Here is a 23,124-nt window from a genome sequence, read left to right on the forward strand (position 1 = left end):
TGCAAAAGATGGAGATGAGTGGGATTCCTGGAGGTAACCTGTGAAGTAGGCTAGCCTGCTATAGAACCACTCGATTCCTCTCTATGAGTGTCAGCAGTGATTGGAGTCCATTACTGTTGTAACTCTAAGAGTAAAATCTTACACATCCATTTACATGTACAATGCCTTATGTGTTTTTAGGTTGTCAACAGAGTGAGTTCTTTTTTTAAAATTTATTAATTTTATGTTAATTACAGTTTAGCCAGCAGAAGATAACCAAAACTGGAAGATACTCTACATAATTTCTTTGGAGAAAATATTTTTATTAAAACATTTCTCCCTTTCTTTCCTCCCTCAAAACCCTCTCTTATACATCTCCTGCTTTCCTTCAAATTCTTGATATATTTTTAAATTCTTATGGTACTAACATAAGACCTGTAAAAGACCAATTCCAATTCAACCAAAATCCCAGCATGAAAGTCAAGAAAACCTATAGAATCCCCACCCTCGAATGACCATTGAAGGATGAAGAGTCAGTTTCTTTCAGGAATGTGGCTCCCAAGGCTGCAAGTATTCCTGTAATTAGTTGTACACCCTGAAATACAGAAAGTGCTAAATGGATTCAGTGGATTGAACCTGCTTGTCTATCTGTCTGTCTTCTTCTCCTTCCTCTTGCTCTTCTTATTTTTTTTCTCTGAAAAAAGTACATGAAGGTGGGAGGTACAGTTAAGAGGGGTATGGGTATAAATTCAGAGGAGGAGATAGAAGGTAGATGGGATCAAAGAGTTATATGCATGCATGAAATTCTGTTACTACATAAAATTGGAAACAATTTCATCTCAGAATGAGATGTCATAGATTTAGTATAGTCAAAAATGTAAATCAAAACTACAATGAAAAATAAATTCACTTCAGATTTAATGGTTATTATAAAACTGAATATGACAAATGCCAGTAAAGATGTGCAGAAAAAAGATATAAATTCACCTCATTTTTAATATATATTAACTGAAATCTTATAAAATCCAGTAGGGAAATAAAGAAAATCTCTAAAAAATAAATTTATTATATGGTTTAAGTTTTTTACGTCTGAGCAAATAAATATTTGCACATTTACTCCCTTGACCATTATTTAATAATTCATTAAATATACTACATTTTAAATAATCATATTAATTTCAATCTTAAAACTAGGGGTTGCAGAAATTAATACTGATTAGTTATTATGTTTACATATTTCCAAGTAGATTTTACATCCATATTTCTTTGAAGTTATTGAATATCAAAACATCTATTTCTTGAGGTAACTATTTAAATGAATTTAACACTTGATATCTCCATGAAGCCAATTGGGTATTTTATGTCAAGTTCAGTTTAATCTCATCCTAAAATGGAAAGGATTAAGAACAATGCAGACTTTATATGGAGTGAGTCCTTAATAGAGTAGTCCTGAGCCCTTACAAATAATTTTGTGTATTTTAAATATTTTTTTAGTTATTTGGCCTCCAAGATTCCTCATGGGATATAATTTATTGCTTATCATCATTTATAATTTATTTCTCTTAATTTTGACTTTCAATCAAATTGCACACATGAAGTCATACATTATTTGTAAAAATCTGTACTTTGGCTTCTTCCAACAATACATCACAAAAACCTTATCATTAATTATAACCAACAATCATTACAAAATACAACCAAAATCTTAGGCAAAGGTGAAAGCCATTACATGACTATCTATTAGTGAGTAAACAGATAAAATGTGATATATCCATCAAATAGAATATTGCTTACTGATATAAAAGAATGGAGTAGTAATTGGTACTACATCATTTTAAACCTCTAAATATTGATCATCATGAAATCATTCAGTCTCAAAAGATCACAAGCTTGTTTGTTCAATGGATATGAAATGATGAAAAATGTATAGTAGTTACAATAAGTAGAATTTAATAAATAGAAGATATTTGGTAATTTAAAGCAACTGTGGTATTTACCCATTCTAAATACACAAAAAACTATTGATTATAAATTTTAAGTATACAGTATTTGAATAAGTATGCCCATACCTTTATGGATGAATATATGAATAATTTTAATTTTAATAATCAGAACATCATGTACCTGTGCTCGAAGTAATTTAAGGACAACTTAAAAATATTGCTTACAATGAAATGCAGAAGCAATCCATATGTATTGCTGATCCTGAATGTATGGTGCATACAACCCTCACAGTAGCGAAGCTCCAGACTTTATTAAGTATCTGATGAGTTACCAGTGCTAATGACATATTTATTTGGCTTTATTCTTTGTCATTTTTAATTGAATTTTTATTTTTTATATTAGGTACAGATAATTTACTTCGTCTTCCAGCTGTAGCCTCCTCCACCATCCCCCCCAACCCCATTCTCCCTCTCTCATCTCCTCCCTGCCCCTCTCTAAGTCCACTAATGGGGAAGGTCCTCCTCGCTTTTCATTTGACCTCAGCTTATTGGGTCTCTTCAGGACTGGCTGCAATGTCCTCCTCTGTAGCCTAGCAAGGCTGTTCCTCCCTCGGGGGGGGGGTGTCAAAGAGCCAACCATTGACATCATGTCAGAGACAGTCCCAGTTTTCCCAACTAGGGAATCCATTTGGACAGGGAACTGCCATGGGCTACATCCAATCAGGGGCTCTGGGTTATATCCATGCATGGTCCTAGGCTAGAGAAACAGTTTCAGAAAGGACCCCTGTGCCCAGAAATATTTGGTCCGTGTGGCACTCATGTCCTCTCCAGGTCATACTAACTCCCCCTTTTTTCATACGACTTCCTGTGCTCTGCACAAGGTTTGGTAATAAGTCTCAGCATCTGCTTTGATACACTGCCAGCTAGAGTCTTTCAGGGCCCCTCTATGGTAGGTTCCTGCCTGTTACATGTTTTCCCCTACTTCCAATGTCCATCCCATTTGTCTTTCTAAGTGAAGATTGATCATCTTACCCAAGATTCTCTTTCTTGTTTCATTTCTTTAGGTGTACAGATTTTAGTATGTTTTCTTATCTTATAGGTCTAGTACCCACTTATAAGTGAGTATACACTGTGTGTGTCTTTCTGCTCCTGGAATACCGCATTCAAGATGATATTTTCTAGATCCCACCATTTGCCTGCAACTTTCATGATTTCTGAGAGGCTGTGGAGAAAGGAGAATCTTCCTGCATTGCTGGTGAGAATGTAAACTGGTACAACCACTTTGGAAATCAATCTGGCACTTTCTCAGACAATTAGGAATAGTGCTTCCTCAAGATCCAGCTATAGCATTCCTAGGTATATATCCATATGCTCAAGTACACAACAAGGACACCATTTGCCTGCAAATTTCACGATTTCCTTGTTTTTAATTGTTGAGTAGTATTTCATTATGTAAAAGTACCACGATTTCCATATCCATTCCTCCGTTGAGGGACATCTGGGTTGTTCCCAGGTTCTGGTTATTACAAATAAAGCTGCTACAATATGGTTGAGCAAATGTCCTTGATGTGTACTTGAGCATCTTTTGGATATATAACTAGGAGGTATAGCTGGATCTTGGGGAAGCGCTATTCCTAGTTGTCTGAGAAAGTGCCAGATTGATTTCCAGAGTGGTTGTATACGTTTACATTCCCACTACCAATGGCGGAGGGTTCCCCTTTCTCCACATCCTCTCTAGCATGTATCATCACTTGAGATTTTTATCTTAGCCATTCTTATCAGTGTAAGGTGAAATCTCAGGGTTGTTTTGATTTGAATCTCTCTGGTGGCTAAGGACATTGAGCATATCTTTAAGTGTTTCTTTGCCATTCTATACTCCTCTATTGTGAATTCTCTGTTTAGCTCCCTACTCCATTTTTTTTGTTGTTGTTGTTGGATTGCTTGAGTTGTTGCTTTTTAACTTCTTTAGTTCTTTATATATTCTGGTATCAGCCCTCTGTCAGATACAAGGTTGGTAAAGACTCTTTCTCAGTCTGAAAGGTGTTTTGTTTGCTTCTTACAAGAGTGTCCTTTGCTTTAGAGGAGTTTTTTTCAGTTTCATGAGGTCCCATTTATTGATTGTTGCTCTTAGAGCCTGTGCTGTTGTTGTTCTGTTCAGGAATTTGTCTCCTGTGCCAATGAGTTCTAGGCTCTTCCCAACTTTTTCTTCTAACCAATTTAGTGTGTCTGGTTTTATGTTGAGGTCTTTGATCCACTTGGAATTTAGTTTTGTGCAGAGTGATGAATATGGATCTATTTTCATTTTTCTGCATGTAGACATCCAGCTGGACCAGAACCATTTGTTGAAGATGCTATCTTATTTTCCATTGAATGGTTTTGGCTTCTTTGCCAAAAATCAAGTATTCATAGATGTGTGGGTTTATATCTGGGTCTTCTATTCAGTTCTATTGATTCACCATTCTGTTTCTATGCCAATACCATGCAGTTTTTATTACTATTGTTCTGTAGTACAGCTTGAGATCAGGGATGGAGCTCCCTCCAGACAATCTGCTGTTGTACAGGATTGTTTTGGAAATTCTAGGGTTTTGTTTCTCCATATGAAGTTGAGAATTTTTCTCTCAAGGTCTGTAAAGAATTATGTTGGTAATTTGATGGGAATTCCATTGAATATGTAGATTAATTTTGGCCGAATGGCAATTTTCACTATGGTAATTCTACCAATCCATGTGCATGGGAGATTTTTTCATATCTTCTTAAATTTCTTTCTTCAGAAACTTGAAAGTTTTTTCATACAGGTCTTTCACTTTCTTGGTTACAATCACCCCAAGATACTTGACGTTATTAGTGGCTATTGTGAAGGGTGTTGTTTCCCTAATTTCTTTCTTTGTCCTTTTGTCTTTGCTATACAGGAAGGCTTCTGATTTTTTGGACTTAATTTTGTATCCAGTCACTTGCTGAAGGTGTTTATCAGCTGAAGGAGTTCTTTGGTTGAATTTTTGTGGTTGCTCATTTATACTATCAATTCATCTGCGAATAATGAAACTTTGACCTCTTCCTTTCTAAGTTCTATCCCCTTGATCTCCTTTAGTTGTCATATTGCTCTACCTAGGATTTCAAGTACAAAATTGAAGAGATATGGAGAGAGTGGGCAGTTTTGCCTTGTCCCTGATTTCAGTGGGATTGATTTGAATTTCTTTTCATTGAGTTTGATGTTGGCCATAGGCTTGCTGTATATTACCTTTAGTATGTTTAGGTATGTGCCTTGTATCCCTGATCTCTTCAAGACTTTAAATATGAATGGGTGTTGGATTTTGTCAAATGCTTTTTCAGCATCTAAGGAGATGATCATGTGGTTTTTCTCCTTCAGTTTGTTTATATCGTGGTTTACATTGATGAATTTCCATTTGTTGAACCACCCTTGCATGCCTGGGATGAAACCTACTTGGTCATGGTGGATGATATCTTTGATGTGTTCTTGGATTCAGTTTGCAAGTATTTTATTGAGCATTTTTGCATCAATGTTCATAAGAGAGATAGTTCTGAAGTTCTCTTTTTTTGTTGTGTCTTTGTGTGGTTTAGGTGTCAAGGTGACTGTGGCTTCATAGAATGAGTTTTGTAATGTTCCTTCTGTTTCTGTTTTTTAGAATAGTTTGAAGAGAATTGTAGTTAGCACTTATTTGAAGGTCTGGCAGAATTCTGCACTGAAACCATCTGGCCCAGGGCTTTTTTTGGAAGGGAGACTGTTGATGACTGCTTCAATTTCCTTGTGGGATACAGGACTATTCAATATTTTTTCCTGATCTTGATTTGCTTTTGGTAAATGGAATAGAATCTATCAAGAAAAGTGTCCATTTCCTTTAGATTTTCATATTTTGTGGCATATGGGTTTTTGTAGTTAGACCTAATGACTGTTTGGATTTCCTCACTGTCTGTAGTTATGTCTCCCTTTTCATTTCTGATTTTACTGATTTGGATAGTTTCTCTCTGCCTTTTAGTCAGTTTGGTTAAAGATTTGTCTATCTTGTTGATTTTTTTTCAAAGAACCAGCTCTTGGTTCATTGATTCTTTGAATAGTTTTATTTGATTCTAATTTATTGATTTCAGCCGGTTTGAGTATTTCCAGCTGACTGCTCCTCTTGGGTGTATCTGCTTCTTTTTTTTTCCTAGGGTTTTCAGTTGAGCCATTAATTTGCTTGTATGAAATATTACAAATTTTGTCTTGAAGGCACTTAGTGCTATGAATTTTCCTCTTAGCACTGTTTTTAATGTGTCCCATAAGTTTGGGTATGTTGTACCTTCATTTTCATTGAATTCTTGGAAGTCTTTAATTTCTTTCTTCATTTCTTCCTTAACCCAGCTGTCACTGAGTAGCCAGTTGCTCAGTTTCCATGTGCGTGTGGGCTTACTGTTATTGTTATAGTTGTTGAGATCCAGCTTTAGTCCATGGTGGTCAGATAGAATATAGGGGATTATTTCAGTCTTCTTGTATCTGTTGAGGTTTGCTTTGTGACCAACTATTTGGTCTATTTTGGAAAAGTTCCCATGAGGTGCTGAAAAGAAAATATATTCTTTTGAGTTTGGGTGAAAAGTTCTGTAAACGTCTATTAGGTCCATTTGAATCAGGGCCTTTGTAAGTGCTTTTATTTCCCTATTTGGCTTCTGTCTAGATGATCTGTCCATTGGTGAAAGTGGAATGTTGAAGTTTCCCACTATTAAGGTGTTAGGATCGATGTGTGATTTAAGCTCTAATATGTTTCATTTAGGAATGTAGGCACTCTTGTATTTGAGGCATAGATGTTCAGAATTGTGATGTCCTCTTAGTGGATTTTTCCTTTAATGAGAATGTAGTGCCCCTTTTCATATATTTTTTGATTAATTTTGTTTGAAAGTTTATTTTATTAGATATTAGGATTGCTAATCCAGCTTGTTTTCTGGGTCCATTTGCTTGAAAAACATTTTTCCAGCCCTTTACTCTGAGGTAGTGTTTATCTTTGTTGCATAGGTGTGTTTCATGGATGCAACAGAATGTTGGATCCTGTTTCTGCAACCATTCTGTTAGACTGTCTTTTCATTGGAGAGTTGATTCCACTGATGTTGATAAATACTCGTGATCAATGAATGTTACTATCTTTTGATGTGTGGTTGGTAGTGTTACCATGTTTCATTCCTTGTATTCTTTTGATTTTTCTGTTGTATAGTTATTTATGTCCAATCTTTTTTGGATGTATTTGTTTTTCTTGGGTTGGAATTTTCCTTCTGTTATCTTCTATAGGGCTGGTTTGCTGTGTAGATATTGTTTAAATTTGGTTTTGCCATGGAATATTTTGATTTCTCCATCTATGTTGATTGAAAGTTTTGCTGGGTATAGAAGTCTGGGTTGGCATCTGTGGTTCCTTAAATTCTGCATGACATTTGCCCAGGCCTTTTTGACTTTCATAGTTTCTGTTGAGAAATCTGGTTTGATTTTGATAGGTCTATCTTTATATGTTACTTGGCCTTTTTCCCTTACTGCTTTTAATATTTTTCTTTGTCCTGTAGGTTCAGTGTTTTGACTATGATGTGATGTGAGGAGTTTCTTTTCTGGTCTAATCTATTTGGTGTTCTGTAGGCCCCTTGTATATTTATAGACATCTATTTAAGTTGGAAAAAATTTTCTTCTATGGTTTTTTTGAAAATATTTTCCAGACCTTGGAGCCTGGTATCTTATTTTTCATCTATCCCTATTATTCTTAGATTTTTGTCTTTTAATGGTGTCCATGATTTCTTGGATGTTTTGTGTTTGGAACTTTTCTGATTTTATTTTTTCTTTGAGAGACATATCAATTTCTGCAAGTGTATCTTTAGCTCCAGAGATTCTTTCTTCTATCTTTTTTATTCTGTTGGTGATGCTAACCTTTGTGGTTCATGATCTTGTCTCCAACTTATCGAGTTCCAGAGTTTTCTCTGTTTATGTATTCTTTATTGATTTTAATTCTGTTTTAATGTCTTGCACCATTTCCTTCATCTGTTTGAATGTGGAGTCTGCTTTTCAACTATGGCTTCTATTTTTTTATTTGTTTGTTTCCTCTCTATATGCTGCTAATTGTGCCTCTACCTGTTTGGCTGCATTTTCCTGTATTTCTTTGAGAACCTTGTTCATTTCTTCTTTATTTGCCTCTATTTCTGTGGTTGTTTCTTTGAGGGCTTTGTTCATTTCCTCTTTAGTTGCCTCAACTTGTTTGGCTATTTCTTTGAGAGAGTTGTTCATTTTCTCTTTATGTGTCTGTATTTGTGTGACCATTTCTCTGAGAGAATTGTTCATTTCCCCTTTAGGATCCTTTAATAACTGGATAAGTATAGTTTTAAAGTTATTTTCTTGTTTTTCCAATGAATTGAAGTGTCTATTGATTTTGGGTTTGGTAGTGAAGCCACGATGTCCTGTTTTTTGTTTGGTGTGTTCTTACTCTGGCCTCTGGTCATCTGCTTATCTGTAACCCTCACAGTTAGTTCCTGGAGTCTGTACTTTAGACTAAGTCCGCCTTTTTCGGGTTTCTGGAATGTTTTTCAGGAAGATGAGAGAGGTCCACTGGTTTGAGAATGTACATTGGTGTTTCTGCTGTACCTAAATGAGGAATATGGTGCTGGAGCTATTAGCAGGTGCTTTTAATGGACGTAGTGTGCAGGCACAAATTTCCTGACTACCTCAGTGACCTACAGGCCACTGATATGCAGATCTGTCTGGGCTCTAAGAATTTTTTGCCTGGAATTCACTGGTAGACCAGCAGAGCAGGTTGAGCTTTATTGTTGAGAAGACTGTCCCATGAATCCCTATGTTGCCCTCAATAGTGGTGTGGGTGGTAGGGATCAGTGGTCTGGTTGCTTGCATAGAGGGGCCTTGGATCTGGGGCTCTGAAAGCACTCACTCGAAGGCATACTCACTCTCTTGCAGAACCAGTTGGAAAGCCCAGGTTTTCCCCTTGTTCTCTACTCTCCAGTTTGATCTTCCTGGGGCAAATGCAGGTGTAGACTAACAGTCAGCTCAGTGGTGCTGTAGCAGCAGGATATGGTGTCTACCACCACTGTGTACTGTGCTGGGGTCTGCCTGTGCTGGAGCCAGGGCAGTGTGCTATGTGGTGGACTCTACAGGCTGCCTCTGAATCCTTCACCTCTTCCAGGGAATGATTATGGGGGCCAGTTGGGAAGATTGAAGGGAATCTTATGAAAGAAGGGGGAGATGAAAGACTTGAAGGGGACAGAAGTTCCACAAGGAGATCAATAGAACCAAAAAAACTGGGCCCAGGCATCTTTTCTGAGACTGATACTCCAACCAAGGACCATGCATGGAGATAACCTAGTACCCCTGCACAGATGTAGATCATGGCAGCTAAGTCTCCAAGTGGGTTCCCTAGTAAGGGAACAGGGGCTTTCTCTGGCATGAACTCAGTGTCAGGTCTTTTGATCACCTCTCCTTGAGGTGGGAGCAGCCTTACCAAGCCACAGAGGAAGACAATGCAGCCAGTGGTGATAGGCTAGGGTCAGATGGTTGTAGGACATCCCTTATCAGTGGTCTAGGGGAAGGGTCTATGGGAGGAGAAGAGGGAGGGATTGCAGGATTGAGAGGGGATGAGGGAGGTGGCTACAGCTTGGATACAAACTGAAAAAATTATAATAAAGAAGAAAAGATCAAGAAAATCTAATGACTTTTGCTAACCACTAGCTTTCACCAACTCAAAAGCTATAAATGTCATTAGAGAGCATCTTAGACCTATCAAAAAAAAATGATCTGCTTCTTGATTTAATTACAACTCTGATGCAAACAACAGTTTGTTTTTTTGTTTTTTTTTTTAACTTACCCTTTTTCTGAATTTACTTGTTCCATAAAGCTATAAAATTTTGTAAAATTCCTTCCATTTATTACATGGTACTTGGCATAGTGTTTTTCTATGCTCTCAGGCCATGGTTACTAAAATGACTGCAGAATAAAGTTAGAGCTGTGGTTCTGCATCAGTGTTTGTATGCACTTTCCAAACAAACCACCTTATGATCTTTAGTTTCTGAGCAGACTATGTAAAACAGAACCCAGCTGAGGTTATACATTTGTAAGCAGACACAACTCTTTGCAGAATAAAAATATCAGGAAGGCTCAAAGATAATAAATGTAATAAATGACATGATCTGCATAATAGGAGGAGGACAAGAGAAGGTGACAGATGTGAAGATGATCAAAATACATTATTTACATGCATACAATTTTCAAAATTGAAGAAACCCACAACAAAATTATATAGAAATTTTATAATATATTTATGTATGATAATTAATATCACCATACACAGAATCATTTAAATTGGCTGTCTCTTCATCTTTCACTCTTTTCTGTAGCTTTAGATCCAGCTAAGGACCCATGCCTAAAGATGAAATGCAGTCGTCACAAAGTCTGCATTACTCAAGATGCTCAGACTGCCCTCTGCATCAGTCACCGGAGACTCACACACAGGTAAACAATTCTGAATTTAAATCCTACTAATAGGATTACCTGACATGGTATAACAATTATGAATATCTGTTGATACTTGTAAAAGCTATTTGTTTAAATGACTCCAGAAGTTTGAGTAATTATAGGCATTATAGACATAAACATTGTTGTCAATCAGAATTCCTAGGAATTACATAGTTCTAAGTTTATATTGTACAAAGCTGATTTGTAAGGATTAGGTTAAAATATTTTAACTGAAGTCATATTTTTCAAATAAAAAATAATTGCAATTAGCATAGCTTTGTAAGTGAGTTGCAGTGAAACCTCTAATTTAGACTACTCTGTGAGAAGAAAGACATTTTATTGGGGCAGGTGACAGAGTGACAAACTGCCAGGCTGACCTCACACAATAGAGACCAGTACCTGGTGAGAAAATCTTTGCTAGTTTTATTGGTAAGGTGGGGAGGGACATGATGACAGCCAGGGAGTTACAACAGGGCCTTTGAAATATTGTAGGTTGTGTGGGTTAACTGGGAACCCGGAGTCCTTTGCCTATGGTAGTTGACCTTTGGTAGTAAATATATTAAGTAATGGCTTCCCACACAAACAAAAGCAGTCTCAAGTGATTCTTGTGGAATGCAGAGTTTGCATTTCTGTTTACGCAATAGCAATTCTGTGTTTGGCCTAGACTGTCCTTTAGGTCATTGTCATCAGCACTGCCATGTTTGGACTTCCACTACTTGTTCTTGCTTATTGCTTTACATACATCTCAGACTATCACTAAGTTAAGCCTAAAGAGAAAAATTAGTTTCAGAATGTTTATGAAAAAAAGCTTAAAAATCATAATATGGATTTTGGAGAGTATTAAAACATTTTATTTAAGAATCGTTTCTACTGATAGTGCCCTTGCAGCAATACCCTCAAGCAGACAAATATTTATTGACAAAAACTGGGTTATAAACATCCATTGATTACAGTTCCATTATTCCTGTAGAGTTGACTCTAATTTGAGAAGAGACATTCTCTTACAAATAGTCTCTGCATCATGATGCCAAGACTTACAGACTGGAAATAACCGTAACCTGAAGGGAAATAGCCAAAGGAAAGAAGGAGTGTATTACCTTTATTACATTCAGGGATCTTTCTTTTCCCTTTTTGGTTTTTTTTTGTTTGTTTGTTTTGTTTTGTTTTTTGTTGTTGTTCTTTTTGTAAAAGTGGATTCATGTATGTATTGTCTTTAAAATCAGATTAACAAAGGAACATTGCTAATCACATATTTTTAAATAATACTTGAATACTTGGCTTTAGTAAGATTAGGATACAAATATAGTAAAGACATAGGCTTCTCACACTAGCTGCTTGAAAGGTAAAGCAGAAATATCATAAACTATATACTTGACTAGGGTAGTAAGTGGAATTCAGGACCAGCCTCGACAACTTACTAAGACCCTATCAGGGTTAAAACATAAAAGAAAGTCTAGATCCAGAGCTTACTGGTAGGGTATGTAACTAGGTGGCATGAAAAATAATAGCAGCAAAAGAGAAAACTATGAGACAGGAAAAAAAGAATATTAAGGAATAAAAGTCTTTATATATCCATCAAAAAGCAAATATTTATGTTTAAGTAACAGTCATCATTAATATAGATATATATTTTATGCAGTTCATGGATCTAATAAAATTATTCTATGATAGCAATTTTATGAGTCTAGATTTTTAGAACTAAAGCAGATAGAAAAAATCTGAGAATATTATGGTCTGTCTGGAAACATATGTTGTCATGTTGGTTGAGAGACTATAGAGGGTAAAGAGATAGTTTTTTAGAAAATTTAACACATATATATGACACAAGTGCTCTAGGAAAATTCACAAAAATTACAGAACAGATTGCCAGTCATATATTGTTACCAGTCATATATTGTCTATCAATTATGACTATTATCTTTTATTAATAAAGCAATGGCAATCCTGTAGGGTAGACATCTTTTTATTGACTGACCTATTCCACTAGGATCCTAAAGACTCTTAAATTTTCACAATTCAAAATACTTGTGTTTGATATGTGAAATGGGAGGTATAATAAAGTGTTTGACTTGAGGGATCACTAAGCAAATGGTGTCAAAATTGTTTCAAATGAGATTCAGAACCTCTGTTGCAGAGATTTGATCAAACCATTTCTTTAAAAGCAAAAATGGGCCTAATGGAACTCTCAGTATTTAAAAGTATTTTCTGATTTTTCGGGGGACCCAGGTTATATTCTCAGTATTAATATGGGGTAACTTACACCTGTAACTACATTTCCAAGGGTTTGATAACAATGTCAGGCCAATGTAGGCACTGAATATATGGCATGCATATTAATAAGCAGGCTCACAGTTATAACATGCTATTAATCAACTAAAATAAGAGCAGTAAATGTTTTATTTATTAATGTATCCAATTAATCAATTGAAATAAAAGTAAAAAAGGGCAAGTTCTACACAACAGAGTAAGTTTCCAGACAAATATTTCAAATTTCTACAAGGGTTCATTTACTCTTTCTTCCTGACTTCAAGAATCTCAGTAAAACTCCAATCTCTATTTTCAGATATCAAAATCTGAGCTGATCCATAACCATGCTACCTCACAATAATGACCTAACAATAGCCCCAGTGCCTCAACAAATAAAGGCACTTATCACTAAGCCTAGTGACCTGAGTTGGACTTTGAGAACCAACATTATGGAAAGAAATAACCAAACTTTGCAAGTCATTCTCTTTCACAAATGTCCCATGGCAAGCATATGCTTCCCTACCCCCACAATCAATCAATCAATCAATCAATCAACCAATCAATTAATCAAACTAAAATTAATTACTTAAATAAAATTGAAAATAATTGAAAGAGACTACAGACAAGAAATGTGCTACCCAATCGCTCATGGTAAGAATGGTCAGAAACAAACAAACAAAAACCCTAAATAATCCTCCATGCAAGGTATAAAGCCACCTTGAGCATAGAGTTAACAGCAGTAATTTCTTTAGTGACCAGTGGAGTGGGAAATATCTCTAGTCCTAAGTCATCAAGTTTCAATGTTTTATGTTAACTGTGTTTATTCATTTTTTGTTACTGACAGCAACTACTTAAAATGGTGCACTGAATATAATCCATGTCCAATAAATAAATAAATTGATATTAAGATTAATATTTTACATGCTTTGCTTGCTTTGAGAAATCAGTACAAATTTAATGCTTACACAACCCTGTGGAAAGTGGAACTTCGGCATGCAGCCTGATCAACAGCAACAGCTAATATAAGAGATAACAACTCTCATATTTGGAGGTACATAAATATCTTGGGGTAGAATAGTGAAGTCAAAGAAATAGAAATTAGGTAGAGTTTTTTAATTAATTGGTATAGTTTTATTGTAACAATAAAACTAAAAGGATCCCCCTGTCTGCAGCCTCACGTGTTAGGAGAGTGTTGCTGCTCAAGGATGCTTTCCAAGCTTCCTTCCATAATGAGACATTGCAACCGCTTCCCCTTTTCCATGACACCATGAACTTCTCCTTTTATAATGTTCATTGAATTCACAATAAATTATCTCATTGAAGCTTTTATTAATTTACTGGATGTTTTATGAAGTTGAAGCCTTTGCCTCTCCAATATTGTAGGCCCAAATCATAGGTACCGATTGGTTTATATTTTCTTTGAATAGAGTGAAATGCCTGATATTTATAGTTTATTCACTGTTGTAGTTTCATCAATCGTAACAGTTGTTCTAGGCAATTGTTTCTATGTGCTTCATGCACATACCCTAAAAGCAAGTTCAGGATGTGCATGAGGAACAATCAACACATATATTTAAAAGACACTTTGAAAAGAATATTCCTTTACTTAACAAAAACAGGGTATGTAAACACATAAGTTGTAAGGGGTCTTTGCTGTTAAGTTTGTAAATTCATGGATTGGATTTGTAATTAATTAAAATAATAAATTTGTTCTTTCTTGTTGATATAAAAAGAAAACATAATTGTTCTAAAATCAAAATAAAATCCTCTAAACTCAAAGAGATCATATACTTGCATATCTTACTAAATTTTTAATACTGGCTTCACCCTCATCCTCCAGCACAGAATATGATGTAAAATATCCAAATATGCCAGAATCCAAGTAATATTTCCAGGGTATGTGATGAGCTTCTGTGATGAACTGTCCTCAAAACACGACAACTCTAGTGTTTTCTTGCAAACTTTCCTTTAACATTTTCATGAGCAACTAAAGCACATAGTTTTAGGTTAATTAGGGAAAATACGAATTATAACAACTTTGCAAATATTGCGATTTAATGCAATCTTTGATGGTTTATTGCACTTTGTTATCCATTGTGTTATCTATTTTTTTATCTTGTGATCTTAGTGTCACAGCTTGCCAAACATGAGTGCCAAGGGCTCTTTGTTTTCATGTATTAAAAAAGCTGGTGTTTCTCTCTCCTGAGATGCCTGTGTAATAGCACATAATTAACACTGTCGCTAGATCAATGCTTTGGGCAACAATCAATATTGCCAATATTAAATGAAAGCGGGTAATCAAACCAAGTTAGAAAAAAGATGCAGTCATTGCAGGACAGAATTAGTCATGTTAATTTCTACTTCACTTGCAACAAAACATAAAAAAATGAATCAATAAATAAATGTTTTTGGCTTCTTAGGAAGTCATTTCCCAGAAAATTACAAAAAAAAAAAAAACGTTGGTTATCAAAACTAGAAATAAAAAGAAAGCAAGCATTAAAACTCTATGATGCTAATGATTGATTTGAGGATTTACATTTTATAATGACCATATGTATGTGGAACCCAGTTATCTTCAGAATGTCTGTAATTGCATGATGGCAGCTTTTTATTCCCCATTGATACACCATGAGGATATTTTAGATAGGAAAAGACAGTCACAGGGTCAAAGTTATTGTAGAGTTATATTTCCTGAAATGAACTAAAAGTAATTATAACAGTTTTAAAAATATTTCAGTTGATATTTAAATAAAATGTAGCCTTTTACTTGTTTTATTTCACCTAATTAAAACATGTCTATTTTTGTCTTTCCTCTAATTGTTTTATTTTCAATATGTTTCAAAATTAAGTTTCATTATAAAATTTCTCCAAACAAAATTTATTTTTATTATCTCTCTCCTTTGTTTCCTAGTTCCCTTCCTCCAACTCATGTCCTACTACTCCCTGACACTCCTTTCTATTTTCTTATTATATGTGGCCATCTTTCAATTTCCCCTTTCCTCCATAACATTTCTTTGCTCCAATAGCTTCTTACCTAGTTTCAAAATCTATACCTGTACTTTCCCACCCTTTGTTTACCTCATACAAGTATTAAATGTTTGCCTCTGCATGAGAGAGGATGAGCTGCTTTTCTAGCTGAGGGTGAGTTGCTTTACTTAATAAAATACTTTTCAGATTCACTCAGATTCCCAATTTTCATTTACTTGACAACTAAGTAAAATTCCACATAATGTAATGGTCTTACATTTTCATGACCTGTTTTTCTGTTGATGAACACCATGCCTGGATCCACTTACTTGTTATAGGGAATAGAGTAGCAGTTCCCGTGGATGCTTAAGTGTCTCTGTGTTAGGTGTGCTATAGCTGAGTGAGATGGAAGTTCTGCTCTGAATTTTTAATTTTTAAAATTTATATATTTTAGTAATTACAATTTACTTACTTTGTATTCCAGCTGTAGCTCCCCTTCATTCCCTCCTAATCCCACCCTCCCTCCCTCTTCTCCTTCCAAACACCTCCACAAGTCCACCACGGATATGAGAGGTCATCTTCCTCTTCCATCTGACCCTAGCTTATCAGGTATCATCAGAGCTGGTGTCATTGTCTTCCTCTGTGGCTTGGTAAGGCTGCTCCCCACTCAGGGGGAGGCAATCAAAGAGCCAGCTACCGAGTTAATGTCAGAGACAGCTCCTGTTCCCATTACTAGGGTACCCACTTGAAGACTGTGCTTCCATGGGCTACGTATGTGCAAGGATTCTAGGTTATCTTCATGCATAGTCCTTGGTGTATCAGTCTCAGAAAAGAACACTGGGCCCAAATTTTTTAGTTCTGTTGCTCTCTTGTGTAGCACCTGTGCACTCTAGGTCTTTCTATCTCCCTCTTCTTTCATAAGATTCCCTGAACTCTGCCCAAAGTTTGGCTATAAGTCACAGCATCTGCTTTGATATCCTGGTGGGTAGAGTCTTTCAGAGTGCCTCTGTGGTAGGCTCTTACTCTGTTCCCTGTTTTTTCCTTCTTCCAATGTCCATGCTTTTGCCTTTTTGTGTGAGGATTGATCACCTAACCAGGCTCCCTCTTCTTGCTCAGCTTCTTTAGGTGTACAGATTTTAGTATGTTTATCCTATATTATATGTCTAATAGCCACTTATAAGTGAGGATATTCCATGTGTGTCTTTCTCCTTCTGGAATACCTCACTTAGGATGATCTTTTTAGATCTCACCACTTTCCTGCAAATTTCATGATTTCATTTTTTTTTAATAGTTGAGTGGTATTCCACTGTGTAATTGTACCACCATTTCTGTATCCATTCCTCAAATGAGGGACATTTGGGTTGTTTCCAGAGTCTGGATATTATGAATAAATCTGCTATGACCATGGTTTAGCAAATGCCTTTCTTGTGCACTTGAGCATATTTTGGATATATATATATATATATATATTGGTATAGCTGGATCTTGAGAAAGCATTATTCCTAATTGTCTGAGAAAGCACCAGATTGATTTTCAAAGTGGTTGCACCTTCCCACCGCAATGGAGGAGGGTTTCCCTTTCTCCACATCCTCTCCAGCATGTATCGTCACTTGAGTTTTTGATCTTACCCATTCTGATGTGTATAAGGTAAAATCTCAGTGTTGTTTTGATTTGCATCTTCCAGATTACTAAGCACATTGAGCATTTCGTTAAGTGTTTCTCTGCCATTTGATATTCCACTATTTAGAATTCTCTGTTTAGCTCTGTACCCCATTTTTAATTGTATTACTTGATTTGTTGGTGTTTAACTTTTTGAGTTCTTTATATATACTGGATATCAGCCCTCTGTCAGATATAGGTTTGGTAAAGATCCTTTCCCAGTTAGTAGGCCGTTGTTTTGTCGTTTTGTCCTTTGCTCAACGGATTATACTCCCATAGCAATGGTGAAGAGATCTTCTTTCTCCATAGCTTCTGAACTTATTTGCTACTGTTGTTTTAGTTATTAGTTATCACTGCCATTATCATTTAATATGATGAGATCTCAGTGTTTTAAATTACCATTTTACCAGTTTCTTCCTTTTGATTTATTTATTTACAAATATTTATTTGTTTGTTTGTTTTATTTATTCTCTTTACATACTAATTATAGCCTCTTTCCTACTCTCTTCCAAGTCCTCCCTTCCTCCCTCTTCTTCCTATCCCCACTCCCCTAACCCTCAGGAAAGGGGACCTCCCCACCAACCCAGCCCAACACATCAAGTCACATAAAGAATGAGTGCATTTTTCTTCTCCATGGCCTGTCATGGCAGTTCTGTCTGGGGGAAGTGATCAAAATGCATGTAACAGAGTCTTTTTCAGAGATAGTCTTCACTCTCTTACTAGGTGACCCACATATACATAAGTAACCCCCATTTAACCAGTTTCTAAAGGTCCTGAAAACAAACAAACAAACAATGTTTTTAGGTTCTTGGTGACAATTTTTGTATTTTAATGTTTATTAATTACACTTTATTCACTTTGTATCCCCCCATATACTCCTCTTTTCTTCCCCTCCCAATCCCAACTTCCCTCCCTCTTCTCCATGCATGCCAGTCCCCAAGTCCACTGATAGGGGAGGTCTTCCTCTCTTTCCTTCTGATCCTAGTCTATCAGATCACATCAGGAGTGGCTACATTGTCTTCCTCTGTGGCCTGGTAACACTGCTCCCCCATGAGGGTGAGGTGATCAAAGAACAGACCAATCAGTTCATGTCAGAGGCAGTTCCTGTTCCCATTACTATGGAACCCACTTGAACACTGAACTGCCATGGGCTACATCTGTGCAGGGGTTCGAGGTTATCTCCATGCATGGTACTTGGTTGGAGTATGAGTCTCCGGAAAGACCCCTGTGCTCAGATGTTCTGGTTTTGTTGCTCTCCTTGTGGAGTTCCTGTCCTCTCCAGCTCTTACTATTTCCTCACTTCTTTCATAAGATTCCATGTATTCTGTCTAGAAGTTGACCATAAGCCTCAGCATTTGCTTTGATAGTCTGTAGGACAAAGCCTTTCAGAGGCCCTCTGTGGCGGGCTCCTTTTTCCCTGTTTTCTGCTTCTTCTGATGTCCATCCTCTTTGATTTCAGGATGGTGACTGAGCATTTTAGCCAGTCCTCCCTCTTGGTTAGTTTCTTTAGGTGTACAGATTTTTGTAGATTTATCCTATATTATATGTCTATATGAGTGAGTATATACCCTGTGTGTCTTTCTGCTTCTGGGATAGCTCATTTGGGATGATCTTTTCCAGTTCCCACCATTTACCTGCAAATTTCATGATTTCCTTGCTTTTTATTGCTAAGTAATATTCCATTGTGTAGATGTACCACAATTTCTGTACTCATTCTTCATTTGAGGGGGATCTGGGTTATTTCCAGCTTCTGGCTATTACAAATAAAGCTGCTACAAAAATAATCAACAAAATATTTGCAAACCAAATACAAGAACTCATCAAAGACACCATCCACTATGACCAAGTAGGCTTCAACCCAGGTATGCAGGGGTGGTTCAATATACGGAAGTCCATCAATATGATCCACCATATTAACAAACTGAAAGGAAAAAAAAAAACACATGATAATCTCCTTAGGTGCTGAAAAAGCATTTGACTAAAATCTAACATCCAATCATGTTTAAAGTCTTGGAGAGATCAGAGATACAAGGCACATATCTAAACATAGTAAACTTATACAGCAAGCCTATAGCCAACATCAAACTAAAAGGAGAGAAACTTAAAGCAATCCCCCTGAAATCAGGAACAAGGCAAGGCTGCCCACACTCTCCATATCTCTTCAATACAGTTCTTGAAGTCCTAGCTAGAGCAATAAGACAATTCTTAATGATGATAAATATATGCAGCTAATAAAATTAATTGAACAAATTGAAGCCCTGGAACCATATGAGGACAGAGATTATGCAAAACAAAAGCTCAAACAAGATTGAGCCATGACACAAGAAAAAACAAAACTCAGTAGTCATGGCTCATACCACAATTTGAATTATGTGTTCTCCTTCTACAGTAGCATTCCTTTTTTTTTTTTTTTACATTTCCTTTGTAAATTTTATCTTTATATATTTTTATTACATAAAGGTTTTTACTGTATTCATGTCTGTTTGCCACATTTGTAACTGGTCACTGTGGAGATCAGAAGTAGACATCACATCCCCTGTAACAGGAGTTACAGTCAGCTATGAGCCATTGTACTGGTGCTGGAAATCCTACCCTAGTTCTCTACAAGAGCAGCCAGTGTTCTTTTTATTTTTTTATTTATTACAATTTATTCACTTTGTATCTCAGCTGTAGCCCCTCCCTCATCCCTTCTCAATCTGGCCCTTCCTCCCTCTTCCCCTCCCATGCCCCTTCCCCAGTCCACTAATAGGGGAGGTCTTCCTCCCATTCCATCTGATTGCAGCTCCGTGTCCAAGTGAGTTCTCCAGTAGGGGAGGAGGGACTGTCTCTGACATGAACTCGGTGGCTGGCTCTTTGTTCACCCTTGGGCGGGCAGCCTTCCCAGGCCACAGAGAAAGACAATGCAGCTGGTGCTCCTAACCTCTGATCCAAATCCTCAGCCTCCATTTTTACATTTGTAGAGGAAGTTCTTACCATCAAAAATCAAAGTTTTACATATATATGGGGATCTCTAAGGTCAACTTCAGATTTATTATGTAAGTAACTATTGGTATGTACAGAACTCATCATATGATTTATGATTGGAAGATATTACAGAGTTAAGGCAGAACACAGAAAAGGCACTTGGTACAACACATTTATACATGAACTTGCACAGCTCCTGCAGACTTTTCTCAGTAGACTTACAAGGACTGCACTTAATCTCTCTAGTAATGAATCGTGCTCACAGATATAATGTTATCCATTCCTGAACCTCAATTGAGACTCACTGCTCAGGGATCATAATAGAGCTAGTCACACAGACAGTGGAGCTTCTTTCATACTTATTTTATATTGCCTAATGTCCCATAAAAATTACATAAAATGTTTAACCAAGAAGCATAATGAAAATATTTAATAACATGGGAAATGTTTGTTACATATATTAAAATGCAATAGCATTAAAATATACAGTACCATCTTTGGGTGAACTTGTGTATGCATGGTTAATGTTGACAGTACTATCTTTGGATATTATATACTTTTTGAAATGATTTTTAAATTTATTCTTTTTGCCTTAATTTTTATCATGACTCAGTTTTGTCACTTCTGTGAGAGTGTATCTGATGGAAACATGTCAAGATAAGGATTTATTTTGCCTTATAGTTTCTGAGTTTTCAGTCTTGGTTGTTTGGCTTCACTCATCTGACATGATATGATGCTGGGGATGTGTGAGAAAAACAAATTTATACCTCTGGGTAGGCAGAAAACAGAAATAAAGGGAATAAAGAAGGAGTCCAAGGATGGATATAACTCCTTTGACATACTTCTGTAATCTAATTACTCCTCCTCCTCCTCTTCCTTTTCTTCCTCCCCAAACCCAGCTAATACTGCTACCATACTATGAATCCCAACTCAAGTCCACGCGATCTAATTATCTCCAAAAATGCCCACAATGTGTTTTGTTTTTTAACAGTCTAGATATTTCTACAGGTAGTCAATGAAAATTGAATATTGTAGAGTCTACTATAGCGTCATTTAGGCTTTTGTATCTTCTAGTCTGCCATGTAGAATGTATATGGCTTTATAATCTGCTTTATTTTTACGTATTAAAATTCAAGTTCTCTCCATGAATGATCCTTGGTTGGAGTATCAGTCTCAGAAAAATCTCTTTTGCTCAGAGATAACATTGAACCCCTGCAAAGATGTAGCCCATGGCAGCTCAGTGTCCAAGTGGGTTCCCTAGTAAAGGGAGCAAGGACTGTCTCTGACATGAACTCAGTGGATGGCTCTTTCATCATCTCCCCCTATGGAGAAAGTAGCTTTACCAGGCCACAGAGGAAGACAATGTATTCAGTCCTGATGAGTGTTAACAGGCAAGGTTCAGATGGAAGGGGAGGAGGACCTCCCCTGTAAGTGGACTGGGGAAGGAGCATGAATGGACATTAGGGAGGGAAGGTGGAATTGGGATGGGGGGTTACAGCTAGAATACAATGTGAATAAATTGGAATTAATAAAAAATTAATAAATTTTAAAAAACACTGCATAGTATTGGCATAAAAATAGAAATGTCTTACAATAAAATTGGATCATAGACACAGACATAAATCCTCATACATATTTACACATGATTTTTGATAAAGAAGCCAGAAATAAATACTGGAAAAAATATTTTTAAGAAGTCAAGTTTATACATCTATTCTTTATTCTATATATTCTCTTTTAAAAACAATTGAAAACATGTTTTCATACAATGTATTTTGATCATGATTTGCTGTCCCTTATCTCCTCACAGATCCTACCCATCTCCCCACATATCCAACTTCATGCCTTATTTCTCTCGTAGGAAACAAAATGTCAATAAAACTAATAAAAATCACAATAAACACCGTATACAGAGGCACATTCACACAAAAGACATAAAATCTGAAACCATTATATACAAGCAAAAGGCCAGGAAGATTTAAGAAGGTGTTCCAAATCCCCAAGACCATTTGCCCAAATATGGCATTGCCTACAGTGGGCTGTGCCCGCCCTCATCTAATATTATCCAAGAAAATGCTCTACAGGCATTACCTATAAGGCAATCTAATAGAGGCATTTTTTAAAATCTCTTTCAAGATGACCTGAGCTTGTATCAAAATGAAAAATAACTAACCAGTACAATATTCTAAATTATTATTTTGAAGATAGTTAAGGAAAATGTGTTTGCTTATTACCCAAACAAAAAAAGATGAAAAATATTAAATTAGCTTATGTAAGTGAAATCAACCTTTTATTACTTTTAAATTTAAGATCATAATATAATTATAATATTTTGCCCTTCCTTTTCCTTCCTCTGAAATCTCTGATATTCAACTTCTTTCTCTGTTTTAGATCCAGGGCCTCTTTTTTCTCATTAATTATTGTTACACAGACCCACACACAGCACATGCATATAATTCCTACTCAATAAGCTTGTTTTGTCTTTTTGTTCTCGTTTTTTTGTTGTTGTTGTTGTTTTCTGTTTTTTTGTGTTTTTTTTTTTTTTTAGTTTAAACAGCTATGAAAACTAACTGTGGATAAGGTCACATCTCTACAGATCAGGAACAATATATGATATTCTTCTCTCCCTTGATGAATTTTGATGTGTTTTGTTAACCAAACTTCATACCCTTTGAACATTTGTAGTTCATCTGCTCCATAAAGAGCATATTTTTTGATCTAAGGAACAAACTATAATGTTTATTTAGCCAACTTTTATAAATTAAAGCTCACAATTTAATTCCATATTGTTTACATTTTCAGTTTGATGATGATTATTAATAATCAATAGTATTCGAGACAGTCGTTTACAATTTTACAATTTTAAGTGAATTTATAGTTTTTACA

At 36.0% G+C, this 23,124-nt stretch overlaps 1 protein-coding gene across 2 annotated transcripts in view; it reads left to right on the plus strand.

Moving 5' to 3' along the window:
* The window catches only part of Spock3 (SPARC (osteonectin), cwcv and kazal like domains proteoglycan 3), a 436,641-nt gene that overhangs the window by 188,237 nt on the left and 225,280 nt on the right, over nt 1-23,124 (plus strand). For both annotated transcript variants that reach the window (XM_060381847.1, XM_060381846.1), the window contains exon 4: nt 10,284-10,398. In XM_060381847.1, the coding sequence (XP_060237830.1) occupies nt 10,284-10,398 (115 nt within the window). The remainder of the gene's footprint in view (nt 1-10,283; nt 10,399-23,124) is intronic.

The sequence above is a fragment of the Meriones unguiculatus genome, chromosome 4, assembly GCF_030254825.1.
Source record: "Meriones unguiculatus strain TT.TT164.6M chromosome 4, Bangor_MerUng_6.1, whole genome shotgun sequence".
NCBI classification, from domain to species: Eukaryota; Metazoa; Chordata; class Mammalia; order Rodentia; family Muridae; genus Meriones; species Meriones unguiculatus.